At 56.7% G+C, this 15,553-nt stretch overlaps 2 protein-coding genes across 2 annotated transcripts in view; one reads left to right on the top strand and one right to left on the bottom strand.

The window, feature by feature from the left end:
- The first annotated feature begins 829 nt into the window (after window positions 1–829).
- Window positions 830–15,553, top strand: part of TSPEAR (thrombospondin type laminin G domain and EAR repeats) — an 83,363-nt gene continuing 68,639 nt past the window's right edge. Inside the window, exon 1 of the mRNA XM_057545495.1 lies at window positions 830–916. Within this exon, the coding sequence (XP_057401478.1) occupies window positions 832–916 (85 nt within the window). The 5' untranslated portion in view covers window positions 830–831. The remainder of the gene's footprint in view (window positions 917–15,553) is intronic.
- On the bottom strand, window positions 7,758–15,401 carry LOC103009288 (keratin-associated protein 10-3-like). The gene is given in 6 exon segments (XM_057545633.1): window positions 7,758–8,416; window positions 8,419–8,529; window positions 8,532–8,591; window positions 14,787–14,925; window positions 15,131–15,265; window positions 15,384–15,401. Coding segments are annotated over 6 exon segments (1,122 nt in total).

Here is a 15,553-nt window from a genome sequence, read left to right as displayed (position 1 = left end):
GAGTTCTCTCCCCCTCCCCTCTCCCCGGTCTGTCCTTGCACACTCAACGGAGGGGTTTTAAAAAAGAATAATCACACTTAGTAACTGTCTGGCTTGGAGCAGCGTTGCACGTGGACCGCGGTTTGCGGAGGCCAGAGCCCAGTGGCCGGTCGCCAAGGAAACGAACCACCCGCCTCACGGCCACGCCTCTCCCGGGAAGCTCCTGTCTCCTCATTAGCTGTTCCCCTGAAGGACTGACTTCCCTCCGGAGGGAAATTCCTGAAAGCCAACGGTTGACAAACCCACACGCCCTCGGGAGGGCTGGGCACCAGATAAAAGCCCTGGGCGGCTGCGTGGGGACCACGGCCAGCTCAGGACCGCCCACCGGCTTTGCTCCATCCTCCCGGCGGCGGGTGGCCGGTGCTCCTGTCCTCAGCCCGCGGGCGGGCGCGGGGCCTGCGCCCAGGGAACACCGGCCCGGAGTTTTCTAGTTTGCTCTCAGCTCTCCCGATGATCTATTTCTGTCTTTCCTTTGGGAAAAATGCGCTTTGCCAATGACTAATCGCGGCCCCGCCAAGATGTTATCAGCTGTCACCTGCAGGGCAGGACCACAGCCCAGGTGTGAATGAGATAGAGTGAGGCTGCAGCCCGACCTGCCAGCACCATCTGCGTCGCGTCCCCGTCCCCGCCGGGCGCCACTGTCCCTGCGCAGGCCCCAGGGTTGTGGCCACCACAGTGACCGCCGGGCCGAGGCCGCCCTGAAAGGGCCGAGCCAGGTGTGCGAGGAGCAGGTGCCTACCGGGTGCGGGCGCGTGTGGAGCCCCTGGATGGAGCTTGGGACCCGGGCCCCTCATGTCTGTCCTGCTGACTCTGTGTGTCGTGCTCTTGTCCCTGGCGACCCCGGGCCGAGGCGCCGGGCGATGGGGGCCCTGCACGGGTAAGTGGGGGGCACGGGGCGGGGCGCGCGCAGGGGGCGGGAGGGGCGCCGGGCGTGCAGTGCCACTTTCTCAGGCCGAGTCCAGGTCACGGTGCTGAGTGGCCCTGGGAGGAGGAGGGAGAGAAGATTAAAGGGAGCAGCACGGAGGCGCTCTCGATAGGAAAGCCAGCAGGGTGGGGGCTCCTTTCAAAGGGTTACCCTCCCCCATCCCAGGCCCTCCACAGTACTTACCTGCTGGGCCTGCAGGAAGGCCTTTCACCTGCCTGGAGGAATGAGGGCCAGCGGCTGGCGGGTCACTCGCCCGCCATGGACAGAGAACCCAGGGCTGCACTTGGCACAGGGCAGGCCTGCCGCTGGGGCCGGGCAGTCCTGTCCCGCGAGAAGAGGGGCACGTGGGGCGGGCCCCAGGCACGCGGACCCCCCTCCAGCGGAGAGCGGAGTCGGAGGGGAGATCCCGCCCCCTCCTCCTTAGAAAGGCCGAGTTGACCTGCCAGTGACCACAACATCATGCCTTTCTGCAGTTTCTACCAAGAGACTTTATTTATCGGACCTAATGCTGACAAACAGAGTAAAGGGGAAACGAGACCCGGAAGCTAGAAGCTGGGCTTCGGGATGGGGAGTGAGCGATGGGCGCGCGGGGCCTCACCGAGGGTGGTGGCGCGGAGGTGGATTGTGCGTGGCTCCCGGTTTATTTGCAGATATCTCAGCCTGGGCTCCTGGAATCCTCCCAAGTCCCCTGCGTGTTATGGCTCTTTGCTCTGATGGCACTTGGTTCCCAGTGATGTGACCAGGAGATGGCCCATGATGACCCAAGTTTGGAACGCTGACCTGTGTTCACACTTGGGGGGGGGCATAAAAATCCCCAGCCCCCCAGGGAACAGCCAGACCGTGCGGGTGGAGGGGAGCTGCCCCCGGGTGTGTGTTGGGAAGGACTACCCCGGCCCCCAAGGCCCCTGCACCTGCTGCAGTCACAGCCTTGGGATGCATGATGTGCAAACCACACAGAAGCCGAGCCCACCTGTAGCCCTGAAACACCGCCGCCCCCCACCCGGCTTTGAGCATGGAGGACAGACCCGCACGCGGGGTCTGGGGCGCAGCACCCACTCTGCGTCGTCCTGAGCACTCAGTGTCTCCCAGGTGGGGTGAGTCACAGACGTGTATCTTCATGTTCTCTTCAGCACTGGGAACAGAATCAACTTGCATAGTAATAATAAAGGTTATTTATAAAGCCCGCCCCCTCTCCCCTGAAGGTATGCTGCAAATAGTTAAAAGATGACCCAGTTATAAAGACTGACAACCAGGGAGAAAAGATAAAAGTCAAGTAAATAATATTGAACTAAATTTGGAACACTCCCAAGACACTTGATAATGGCTAGTCAGGACTCAAATAGTTAAAGAAGTCACTTTGATAGCATTTGGTTTTGAAAAGCACAGGAGGTTACACCGCAGGTTTTGTGTGGGGTTTGGATTTCACTTTCCCTTAGCCCTTGCTCCTGGGCCTGTGCCGCCGCGTGTGAAGTGCCTGGACCTTGGCTGTGACGACCTCGGGTTTTGAAGTCCTGTCCCCCTTCCCCAAGCCCGTCCGAGTCTGTGACCATGAGACAGCAGCCCCTTACAGGAGGTGGTGTGGACAGTTTTGCCGATGAGGAAGTTGAGGTTACATCTCTGCCCGGGGTCTGGTGCAGACCCTCTGATAAGGGCTGGGGCCTGGGGCTGGCCCTTCTGCACAGGGGCATCTGAGGACGGGTCAAGTCTCAGAGAGCCTCAGCTGACCCTGGCAGGCTGTCAGCACGAATGAGGCTGCGGAGGGCGGGTGGGAGGTGCAGGCTGGGAAACCAGCTGCTGGACCAGCCTCAGGGCGGGAGGGTGAGGCGGGTCTGGAGCAGAGAGGCCGGGGCTCCGGGCGCGCAGCGGGTGTGTGGGGCGGGCTCCCCTGGGATGCTGTGGCAGGCAGGACCCTGGGGCCTCCCTGACCCCAGAGCCAGCCTGGGTCTTCTGATGCTCGGACCCCTCCGCTGCTCCAGCAAGCCGGGCCAGCTGCCCTGGGACAGAGGCTGGACCAGGAGTGGAAGACCTTCAGCTCCCACACAAAGTCCACGACTCTGGGGGGCGTGATGGGCATGGTGCCAGGAAAGTGGCTGGGGGTGTCCTGCCAGGGGACAGCTTGGTGGCCTGAGTTCTAGACCTGGGCTCTTGGTCAGGGAGTGACCAGCCACTGTGGCCAAAGAGCCTGCCGTCCACCCCGACTCAGCCTGTACCGGCCCAGCATTGTCTCCACGTGGGTGGGAGGCCAAGGCGGAGGGCTTCTGTGGAAACTGTAGCGGGGGCAGCTGGACCCCAAGGCTGGGTCACTGGCGGGGTGCGGGGGGGGCACTCGGAGCGGGGTGACCTGCCGCGGGGTGTCCTCTGTCACCCCGGGAAAGTCAGAGGCGGCTCCTCACCCAGGGCTCAGGGCCGCGCTGAGGCGCGAACCTGGCGAACGTGGCACCCTCAGCACCCCCTTCCCTCCTTCACTTGCTCGATGCCCCTGCAAGGAAGGCACTGCGCCCGCGCTGTCACACTGCAGCCCAGCCCGTGCGAGGACAAGGCTCTCGGCCGGTGTGGGGGACCCCGGGGCGGGTGGGGGGTCAGACCTGGGGTCTGGGCTGGGCTGCATCCCTGGAGCTAGAGGAAGTGCCCAGGAAATGAGGGGCACAGATGCGCATTACAAAAGCTAGATGGGGTGTGAAGGCTGCAGGCGGGTGGCCCAACGAGGGGCATGGGGTTGGGGGGGAGGAAGCCCTTCCCTTCCCTTGCTGGCGGCTCCCAGGAGTCCTTCCACCCTGTCCTTTGGGCTCCGTTAATGGAAACGCTGCAGGAAGGGCAGTGCTGCCCAGGGAGTTGGGGAATCCTGGCCACCTGGCGAGGCCCGCACGCCGGGTCCTGGGAGTCCTGTGAGGGCACGACGCCCCCTTCTGGGCTCACGCAGCCGTCAGCAGGGCCGTGGGCAAAGCCGCTGAGCAGTTTGCAGTTAGGAAGCTGCCGCTAGGTTCCCCGTCAGCCTGCTTTGTCCACGTGGGTGTGGCTTCCCGCCCCGCCCTCTGGCACTGGGGGCCCCGAGGCTGCGTCCGAGCCGCCCCAGCCCCAGGCCGGCGCCCCGTTCAACACCAGCCTCATCTGGCTCCACACCCCAGGTGGCCCCTGGAGCCGGGCACGGGGGACCACTCTGCGTGGGCCGCAGGAAGGAGAGGCCGCCAAGTGGCGGGTGGTGTGGGGACCGAGGCTGAAAGGCCCACCTGGCCTTCTTGACGGTTTTGCAGGGCTGGGGTGCGGCTGGCAACTGGAGACAGACTGTCCGCCTGACGCCCGTTTCCTTTTAAAGAATTCTCAACCGTTAAACCAGGGCGTTGTTTGCACAGAAATTAGGAAACCAAGAATATTCATGTTTATAATGCAACCTCATACACTATATGCTGGTTCTTTGGTTTTGATTTTTAAGAGTAAATCATAGTTTTCCAGGAGGTCTTTTTCCAGGATAAAATCTAGGAAGTCACCAACGCGTGCTTCGGGGTCTGGGCTCTGTTTCCAGCCGGAACCCCCCCATCTCTCCTTTCCCCATGCCCCGCAATCCCTCCCCGCCCCCGGGTGGATTCTGAGCTCCGGGCTTAGAGCGGACCTCTGTGTCTGTGTGGGGTAGGGATGGGAGGGCGCCCACTTGTCTCCCCATCCTGAAAGTCTGGGGAGCGACGGGGACATGGTCCCCGGCTGTCACCCTCGGCGTCCCAACCACACATTTCTGCCTGAAGGAGGGTCCGGGCCGGGGGCTGGGGGCTCCCCGAGCCTCTTGGAGACCCCTCCTCACCCAGCAGCCACGCCCAAGCTAACGCCCCCACGTGACCCCACCCCCAGCCCCGCGCAGAAAGCCTGAAAGCCGGTTCCTTCCCGCGGGTCCCGGTCCTCGGAGGGGCTGGGGCTCGGGGTGGGGAGCCCTGTGTTCGTGGCTCACTTTCCATCCCACCCCCAGGTCGGGGAATGGCGCTTTGGGGACTTTGTGGGGGGTCTCCGGCGAATCCACTCTAGTGAGCATCTCTGGCACTGCCAGGGGGTACTTACCCGCCGCTGGGAGGTGTGAGAGGAAAAGGAGGATGCCCACCCCGCCTCCACGGTGACCCCACGGTCGGTTTGCAGCCCGGCGAGCCCCCCCTCCGCCCCCGCTCGGGCCTCGGGTGATGGAAGGGGGAAGGGAGGTGACCCCGAAGGCGGGAGCTGCCCACCTCTGGGCGGGGCCTCGCTGTCGCCCCTGCCGGCCTGGCCGGACCGCGGGGCGCGCGTGGACCGAGAGGGGGTCTTCCTACGCCGAGGGGAAGGCGGGGTGTGCGCGCGCGCGCGTGGATATGTGAGTGTGCGCGGGTGCGTGAACACGTGTGAGCATTAGTGTGAGTGCGTGTGCGCGCCCGCTCGCCGCTGGGAAGAAGCCGGAGGACATCCACCCAGGTGGTGAAATTCGGTTGTCTTTCTGGCCCCGCGCGTTTCCGCGGTTGCTGCAGCGGCCGCGGCAGCGCGGGTAACCGAGGGAGACGGGAAACTCTTCCAGGCCGCGGGCGCGGCGGCTCGGCAGCTCCACGTGGCGCAGGCGGGCGGGACGGTGGCGCCGGGCTGGGGCACTCGGGGTCAGCGGTGTCCGGGCTCGGGTGCCGCCGCACGGGGACGGAGCTCAGGTGGGCGCTCCGGGGACCCCTGCGCTGGGGAACGGACCCCCCCGTGACGCCTCGCTCGGCGTGTCGCGCGTCTGGGGGGGTCGAGCGCTGAGCTTGGGGCGCCCCAGGGAAGGGTCACCAGTCGTTGGTGACTGGCCGCCGCCGCCGTCCGCGTGCGCTCTGTCCCCGACGCAGCTGGCTCCGTCCAGGGTCGGGGGCTGGAATTCAGTGGCCGTGAACTTGGGCAGGACGCGCTGCACCTTCGTCTTCATAACTAACCCAGACGCAGCAGCTGCCAGTGAGGGATGTACCTGCTTTGGGCCACACCTGGGACTGTCACCCGCTGAGCCGCCGGCACCCTCCTGCCCCGCACAAATAGGCACGAACGCTCTGTCCCCCATCCGCCTGAGGCCCGCCGCTCCTCTTGTTAATGCCTTAGTAAAAAAGCCCACATCTCACTACATCATTAAAATTGGTTTTTTTTTTTGGTAATTGGTAATGATAATGGTCTCCCCTTGAAATCTGGAGTATTATATTTTATGCAGTTAAATTTATCGTGTTTCTGAGAAGGGGCCTGTGGGTTTCACAAGCTGGCAGAGGAGTCAAGGTGTACAGGAAGCTGGGGCCCTACAGTTCACTGGTCTCTGGGATGGGGGTGCTGGTGGGGTTGGCCAGAGGGAGGCTGCTAAAGGCATAGAGGAGGCCCTGGTGGGCAGAGCCCCAGTGAATTTTCTGGCCCCTGAAATAGCTGAGGGAACTGATTTCTCACACCTTCTCCTCCATAGAAGGGTCCCAGGAGGCAGGGGCAGGGTCCCGTAGAGAGCGGTGGGGAGGGGCAGGGCCCCAGGGAGGCTGGGTTCAGGACTCCCACCTCCCTCCGCAGCCCCAGAATGCAGGAGGAGGGCCGTAGGGCGCTAGTCTGTCTGTACCCATTTCCACCACCCAGTTCTAGTTGCAGGAGGGCCCTACTTCCACTGACATATTCCCTGAGGACCCCCTTTTGGGGGTAGTGGCACTGGAAAAGCCAGCCAGGGAGTCTGGACCCGGTTCTCCAGGGGAGACCACTGGAGGGTCAGGTGATCTCTCAGACCTGCTCTAAGGGGGCATTCACTGTTGACCCCCCTCCTTTTGGGGAACGTCTTGCTGGATTTCATGGCCTCTTGGGAGGGAGGGAGGTGTCACGTCAATAGCAGGGTAGGGTTAAGAGCTAGAGGTGGCACTGGGGGCAAGGTGGAGGTGGAGGGAACGCTGGTTAGGAATGAGGGCTGGCCATGGGAAGCTTGGGGCTCCGGGAAACATGGGGGCCCCATCCAGACTGGCCCCAAGGGTCACCCTCAGGCCGCAAGCCTAGGCCTCAGGCCCCAGAGTGTGGGCCCTGGAAGTCACCTACCTGCTGGCCTCTTCCCCGTGACCTCTGCCGCACCCAGCCGGGAGCCGGGGCTGGGGAGGGGGCGTTGTCACTAGTCTATGTGGCACAGACAAGGCAGGTTGGGACATTTGAAGACTGAATAAAGCGCGCAGTTCGAGGGGAGGTGGAGGGACAGGCACGGCTGGTGGTCGGCAGGGACGCTGTACTTCAGCTGTGTCCCAGGGAGCCAGAAGCCAGCGGGGCCCTGCCTTCTGCGTGTCCCCAGGCTGACCAGGGAGAGCCAGGCCGGGGGCAAGGGGGCCTTCTCGCCAAGGGGCCCGCTGGCCAGGTGGCGTTGGCCACCACAGTCTCAGACACACAGCAGAGCTGCCCAGAGATGCAGACGCAGGAGTCGAGGGCCATGGGGACGACTGGGTGGGCCTCAGAGCTCAACACCCTTGGAAGTGCTCCCAGGGCATGGCTTGGCTCCAAGGCTGCTGAGGCCAGAGTCATTCATGTCAGCCCCGAGGGCCGGAAGCGATGAAACATACAACCAGCTGGGAAGGAGGACCAGCTGAGGGGAGGATGGCGAGTTTACTCACTCAGCTCAAGACCCCTGTGAGGGGAGGGGACGGCACACAGCAGCAGGAGGGGCAGAGACGGATTAGAGTAAGGCCCCAAAAGGCTAGGGGCGAAGAGCGGTGTCCATGGCTTTCAGGAGAAACCTGGGGACCCGCATAATAGGGGAGGGCTGTCTCAGGTTCATCTGGGCCTGATCTGGAGGCTACAGATGGGCTAAGCCCTGCTTGTTGGGGTCCTAGGTCAGCTCACATTCATGTAGAGGTGTAGACCGCAGCTCGTGCTGGGTTAAATCCTGAGGGTGGCCGGTGGCTGGCAATGGCAGAGGTGGGGGTGGCCCATAGCACCTGGCTGGCCCTGGGGGGACGTGCCCGGTCAGCTGCAGGACGTGCCCGAGGCGGGGACGCAGCAGGCGGGAGCATACGGGGCGGCAGAGCAGGGATGTGGAGGAGGGGGGTCTGCAGCAGGACGAGGGGCAGGGGGTGGGCTGGCAGCGTGAGGGGCCTGAGCAGGGGGCGGCGTCACAGCACACGGGCTCGCAGCACACAGGTGTGTAACAGACGGGCTTGCAGCACACAGGCTCGCAGCACACAGGTGTGCAGCAGACAGGTGTGTAACAGACGGGCTCGCAGCAGACAGGTGTGCAGCAGACAGGTGTGCAGCAGACAGGTGTGCAACAGACAGGTGTGCAGCAGATACACTTGCGACAGACAGGTGTGCAGCAGATACGCTTGCGACAGACGGGCACACAGCAGGCCTGCTGGCAGGGGGAGCAGGTGCAGCAGGAGGGCTGGCAGCTAGACTGCTGGCAGCACAGGGCCGTGCAGGGGCTGGTGCAGGCTGGTGGGCAGCAGGGGCTGGACACACAGCTCACTGGGGTGCAGACGAGGGTCAGGCGGGGGCCGGGGCGCAGCCTCTGGGGGCGTGGCAGGGGGGCTCGCAGCAGCTCTCTGGGCAGTCGTCCACCTGCCAGCAGGAGCCGGTGCAGGGACCGGGCAGGCAGGGCCGCTGCCGTAGCTCAGGGCACTGGAGCAGACGGACGGGGTGGACGCGGCCGTGGTGGGGGTGGTGGCTGGAGGAGGGCGTGAGGGTGAATGTGTGAGGGAGTGGATGGGTGAGGCCGTGTGACGTTTTCGGGTGGTTGGAGGTTATATACAGCTCAGGGGTGTGTGTCGTTGCATCAGGAAGGCCCAGCAGAGGCCGTTTCCTTGTTGTTGGTCCCGAGGAGACTCGTCCTAATCCCATGACAAGTAACTCATTAAACTCCCGAGGGGCTGGAGCCCAGGGGATCCACGGAACAGGGGTCCAGCCACAGAGGTGGTGTCCAGTAAGCTAGAGCCAATCCCGTGGGTGGACCCTAGAGGGCCAGCAGCTCCTGACAGCCACCTGCCTCCCCCCCACCCCCCACTGAGCATCTTTCTGGGGCTTCTTACTATTATTTCCCCTACTTCTCAACACTCAGTTGAATCACTAGCATATTTTGTTCTTTTTAAATATTCTCTTTATTTCCTCCTGAATCCATATACCAATGAACGGCACATTGAGTGTCATGTTAGCTGTGGAGTTTTCATAAATCCCTTTTATACTGTTGAGGAATTTCTCTTCTATTCCTAATTTTCTGAGTTTTTTTTTTTTATCGTGAAATTGTGTTGGATTTTGTCAAAATCCTTTTCTGCATCAATTGAGATCATTTTTTCCCCTTTATTCTGTAATGTGGTATATTACATTGGTTGATTTTTAAAAAAATATTGAATCAACCTTGCATTCCTGATATAAATCCCACTTGGTCATGGTATATAATCCTTTTAATATGCTATTGGAGTCAGTTTGCTAGTATTTTCTTGAGGATTTTTGCATCTGTGTTCATAAGGCATACTAGTGCATAATTTTCTTTAACTCTGGGAAATGCTGACATCATAGGATGAGTTAGGAAGTGTTCTTTCTTCTGGTTTTTGGAAAAGCTTGAGAAGGTTTGGTGTTAATTCTTTACATGCTGGTAGGATTCACCAGTAAAGCCATCTGGTCCTGGGCTTTTCTTTCCTGGGAGGTTATTGATTAATAATTCAATATCTTTACTGTTGAGATCTTTACTGTTGCGGTCTGTTGAGATTTTCTGTTTCTGTTTTAGTCAGTTTAGGTAATTTGCGTATTTACGGAAAGATTTCCATTTCATCTAGGTTATAATTTGTTGGCATACAATTGTCCATAGTATTCTTTTATAATACTTTTTATTTCTCTAAGATTCATGGTAATATCCCTACTTTAAGTTCTGAATTTAGTTATTGCACCTTCTTTTTTTCTTTGCTAGTCAATTTTGTATATCTTTTCAAGGAATCAACCTTGGTCTGTTAATTGTCTGCTGTTTTTCTATTTTCTATGTCATTTATTTTCACTCTAATCTTTATTATTTCCTTCCTTCTTCTGTCTTTGGGTTAAGTTTGCTCTTATTTTTCTGGTTCCTCAAGGTGTTAAGTTAGTTTTTTGATCTGAGATCATTCTTCTTCTTCTTCTCCTTTTTTTAATGTTAAATTGCTGTGGTAATTAATACCAAGACAGATGTAGAAAGAATCCAAGCATGACTTCTTTTTTTAAAAATTATTTATATATTTATTTATTTGCCTGTGCCATGTCTTAGTTGCAGCACGCGAGATCTTCGTTGTAACGTGCAAGATCTTCATTGCGTGTGCAGGATTTTTAGTTGCGGCATGCGGGCTCTTAGTTGCAGCTTGCAGGATCTAGTTCCCTGACCAGGGATCGAACCCAGACCCCCTGCATTGGTACCATGGAGTCTTAACTGCTGGACAGCCAAGGAAGTCCCATTCTTCTTTTTTAAATGTAGGCACTTACAGCCTTAAATTTCCCTCTGAGCACAGCCTTCACTGCCTCCCATAGGTTCTGATACATTGCATTTTAATTTTAATTCATCATTAGTATTTTCTAATTTTCTGTGACTTTTGACTTTGACCCACATTAAGAAAAATAGTATGTTGTTTAATTTCCACATATTGTGAATTTTCTAGTTTCCTTCTGTTATTGATGTCTAGCTTCATTCCATTGTGCTTGGAAAAGACCCTTTGTATGATTTCAGTTTTTAAAAAATCCACTGAGGTTTGCTTTTGTGGCCTAACATATGGTTTGTCCTGGAGAGTGTTTAATGTGCTGTTGATGGGTGAGTGTTCTGTATGTGTTTGTCATGACTAGTTGATTTATAGTGCTGTTCAAGTCCTCTATTTCCTTATTGATCTGCCTAGATGTTTTGTCCATTATTGAAAATGGGGTATTCAAGGCTTCAAATATTGTTAGAGAACTGTCTGCTTCTCATTTCAATTCTGCCAATGTTTGCTTCATTTATTTTGGGTCTCTGTTGTGTGGTGTGTATGTGTTTTTAATTCTTATATCTTCTTGTTGAATTTAGTCTTTTATTCATATATAATGTCCTCCTCTTGTGCATTTTTACAGTTGTTATGATATGGATGAATTGGTCCTTGGTAAATGTTATGTTGGTCATTTTTTAGAGTCTTAGTGTGTTGATGAGGACTTAAGAATTCTTGAAAAATAAGTTTATTATAGAGAAAGTCAGCTATAAGTCATGGCTGGTTCATCATACTGTGTTAACAATTTAAGACAGTGGAGACATAAGGGTGAAGGCCATTCTTTGCTGTAAGCTCTGCTCGCTGATACCCAATGACGTACGGGCCAATTCCATGATCTCTGGAAGCTTGGGGAGAGAGGGGGTCAAAGTGACAAGACTTTAAAACCAAGTCCTGGGGAGATACTTCAGAGGTGAGGACGTGTGTCAGAGAGAGAGGGGAGGGGGAGAAGGAGAGAGAGAGAGGGAGAGTGAGAGGGAGGAGGGGTGGGATGGAGGGGAGGGGAGGAGGACAAACTGACAGGTCTCTGGATTCCCCATTCTACTTTTTTTTTTAATAGATCTTTACTGGAGTATAATTACTTCACAATACTGTGTTAGTTTCTGTTGTAGAACAAAGCGAATCAGCCATATGCACACACATGTCCCCATATCCCCTCCCTCTTGAGCCTCCCTCCCATCCTCCCTATCCCACCCCTCTAGCTCATTGCAAAGCACCGAGCCGATCTCCCTGTGCTATGCTGCTGCTTCCCACCAGCCAACTTTTTACATTTGGTAGTGTATATCTGTCCATGCCACTCTCGCCCCAGCTTCCCCCTCCCACCCCGTGTCCTCAAGTCCATTCTCTATGTCTGCATCTTTATTCCTGTCTTGCCACTAGGTTCTTCAGAACCTTTTTTTTTTTTTAGATTCCATATATATGTGTTAGCATACGGTATTTGTTTTTCTCTTTCTGACTTACTTCACTCTGTATGACAGACTCTAGGTCCATCCACCTCACTACAAATAACTCAATTTCATTTCTTTTTATGGCTGAGTAATATTCCATTGTATATATCTGCCACATCTTCTTTATCCATTCATATGTCGACCCCATCCCACTTTTTTTTTTTTTAAAGATTTATTTTTTTATTGATTAATTGATTGATTGATTGCTATGTTGGGTCTTCGTTTCTGTGCTAGGGCTTTCTCTAGTTGTGGCAAGCGGGGGCCACTCTTCATCACGGTGCGCGGGCCTCTCACTATCGCGGCCTCTCTTGTTGCGGAGCACAGGCTCCAGACGCGCAGGCTCAGTAATTGTGGCTCACGGGCCCAGCCGCTCTGCGGCATGTGGGATCTTCCCAGACCAGGGCTCGAACCCGTGTCCCCTGCATTAGCAGGCAGATTCTCAACCACTGCGCCACCAGGGAAGCCCCCCATCTCACTTTTAACTAAAGAAGCCATTTTAAAAATGTGGACCATTTTTGGTAAATTTTCTAATTTTTTCTTTTTCAAAGCCTCTTGTCCTTGTCTTATGACTGTAACATCTTCTTGAATGTCTTTGAGTTACATTTAGGACCTTTAAAAGGTCTCCCCTGCTTCTTAACTTTTCTGCCTCCTGTGGGGTGCATTTTTACGTTTGTATCCTGGTCTTCCATTTTCATGCCGCTGCCTTTCCTCGTTTGCTGGGGTGAGGGTGGGGGTGGTCCTTGGTGGCCTGGGCTCCTCTTGCACCGTGTGTGTCATTCTGTGCTGTGTTAGAGAAATCTCACCTGCGTGGGGAAGTTGACATGGCGCCTGGGATTGGGGTGGGGGTCTGCCAGGCAGTGGGCTTCACTTTGGAGTTTGGAGTAAGAGATGGGGGCCCAGATGCAGGAATGAGAGAGCTGTGGACTGGGGTGCCAGCAGCTTCCTAGGGGCCTCAGCGTCCTGCACCCCTGCCCCCCAGTGAGGGGTTAAAGTGCCCTGGAGCTACACACGACCTGGGAGGGTGTGGGACAGCCGGGCACTCTCCCTGGGTCCAGCCGTTCGCTCGGCCCCCCTCCCTGTGGCCACGTTCCATCCTCCTTCCCCCAGGCCTGCCCACCGGGAGCAGAGTGGCGCGGTGCCCCTGGGCCAGGCCAGCCCCTCCTATTGTGCCCTGCCTTGTGGTCAGCACACTCTCTTCTACTTCCGTCTCATGTGTCAAGGCCCTCATACATCTGTAAGCTGACCCCCCTGTCCCCACGGTGGGTCTTGGGAAGTTTGGGTGGGATGGTGGGTGGGCTGAGCCCTCCATCTTGAACTGGAGACATCAACTCTCTTGGAGGGCTGGCTTTCTCACAACCATCCCGCACTCTGGATATTTGGCTGACCTGGAGTCCAGTCTTATTCCACTTGAATTCCGAGTACCCAGATTCTTTTGACTGCACCCCCATTCACTTTGCTGCGGCACAGACACTATTGGTTTAATTTCCCAACCAAAGCAGGAACTCCATTTGTGGCTCCTGTTTTCTTCATGAACATTTTAATTATTTTAAACCCCTTAAACCTTAATTATATTTTCAACTTTTTAATTTTCATTTTGTTGTGAAAAATTTCAAACATATGGAAAACTTGAAAGGATTAAACAGCAAGTATCTACACGTCCACTCCGAGAATCCACCGCTGACCCTGTGCTTCATTTGCTTCCTTGGGTACCTACCCAGGAAACCCTCATATCCATGCATCTTATTTTGTGAAGCATTTCAAAGTAAGTTACCAATAGCTGTGCACATCACTCAGGCACTTTAGGAAGCATACCCTTAACTAGAGTTCAGTGTTCATGACCTGGAACGTCCTTCCTGCCCATCCCCCCAAGTCAACTTCACCCCAACCCTCCAGAAGCAGCCACTCTTCTGATTTTTTCAAATCACATATTAGTTCAGCTTGTCTGAGGGCTTCATCTAATGGGATCACACAGCAGGTGCCTTCGTGCCGGGCTTCCTTCGCCAGCACAGGGTTTCTGAGGTTCATCCCTGCTGTTGTGCTGATTGCATTCTGTTGCCTGACTACATTGGGCTTTGCTGATCGGCTCCCAGGCTGATGGACATGTGGCCAGTGCCAGCTTCTGTCTGCTGTCTTCCAGCCTCCAGCACCCAGAAGCCGGGACAGTCGCCAGGTGCCCATTACACTGCAGGGTAGCTCTGACTTGTAGGAAACCCTTTCTTCTCTTGAGCTGAAATCCGCTCCCCTGTCACCCCGGTTCCTGGTCCAGGCTTCTGAGCAACATGCAGCGAACCTCGTCCCTGGAAAGCCCTTCGGGAGATTGCAAGCAGCTGCAGGTCCGTCGGGCTCTTCCTCCCTGCCCCCCACCCCATTGATCATTCCTCATCAGCACCGTTTCCAGGCTCCCAGAGAGCCCTGGAGAGGATCAAGGAGGATCAAGGTTCTCAATGCAGACACTGAGGAGAACGTCCCCTTTGGATTCAACAGCCTGGGCCGCCGCTCCTCCCAGAGGGCCCCCGCCCCCCTCAACCTCCCAAGGGGCATGACTGTCCCAGAAGAATGCCCCAGGACAAGACTGCATGCTGGCCTCAGCTTGTCCAGGACAGCAAACCTCAAGGAGACAGGGCTTAGGGGAAAATCACACACAAACCCAGCATTGAGGGGCAGAGATTTATTTTTTATAGATTGCTAAGCTTTCATGGATAAGAAAAGTATGGCGGATTTCCCGCCCCTATGGGATGTGGGTCCACCTCCGATTCAGCACTGAGATGTGCGGATGGAATCTTGATAACTAGACAAGGAGAAGTCTTCTGAAATCAATAGCAGAGAATTGATTTTCCAGATGATTAGTCAGCAGCAGGAAGGGGTTCTGCAGGGGACAGGCCTGCAGGTGAGGACAGGGCAGGAGGGCTGGCGGGCGGGGACTACCCACACGACCGGCTTGCAGCTCACGGGCACGCAGCAGGATGCCTGGCAGGGGCTGGGCACACGGCAGGCTGGGCTGCAGCCGGAGGCCACTGGGCAGCACGGGGACGGGCAGCTGCAGGCCGGCCAGCACAGCAGAGCCACGCGGGGGGCACCGCAGGAGCCCCTGCAGCCCAGGGCAGGACAGCAGACAGCAGGACTGGCCGGCTGGCAGCCCTCGGAGCAGCTGGCGTGGCACACGGCGGCATGGGGCTGGGTGGGGTCAGGGCAGAGGACAGGGCTGGTCCGGAGGCTCCTTCCCCGGGGCCGCCTCCATACCCGGGCTGTGGCGTCCTGGCCACGAGGCACCTGGGTGTCTTCCTCGTGGCGACCTGTTGTCTTTCCTCCTCGTCCCCCACTCGGGTCTCTTCCTGGGGTTTCCAGTGGCAGTGACTCAGTTCAGGAAGCTCCTTCTCAGCTGGAGGCTGACGGTGACCCAGCGGCCCTGTGACTTCTGGAATCGGAGCCTGGGTTGGATGGGGAAGGGCCGTCAGTTGGGGACGGGGGCCCCACTTCACGATTTTCAATGCCCTCCCCAGTTTTACACACCCTGTGCTTTGTCCACACAAGTACGGCCACACTCACCGCACCAGCGTCCCCCATTGCGATTTGGAAACTCAGTGATCCAGAAGGTTCTCCCTCAGGGTCGGGCTCCTCACTGGGGGCTGTGGCCACGTTATGGCCATAATCATAACGGCGGGTGATGATTCCAGCTTTGTACCAGGGCTGAGCTAAGCATTTTACGTGGACTCTCT

Source organism: Balaenoptera acutorostrata, chromosome 4 (assembly GCF_949987535.1).
Source record: "Balaenoptera acutorostrata chromosome 4, mBalAcu1.1, whole genome shotgun sequence".
NCBI classification, from domain to species: Eukaryota; Metazoa; Chordata; class Mammalia; order Artiodactyla; family Balaenopteridae; genus Balaenoptera; species Balaenoptera acutorostrata.
Note: the sequence above shows the minus strand (reverse complement) of the source record. Positions and strands in the feature narration are given on the sequence as shown.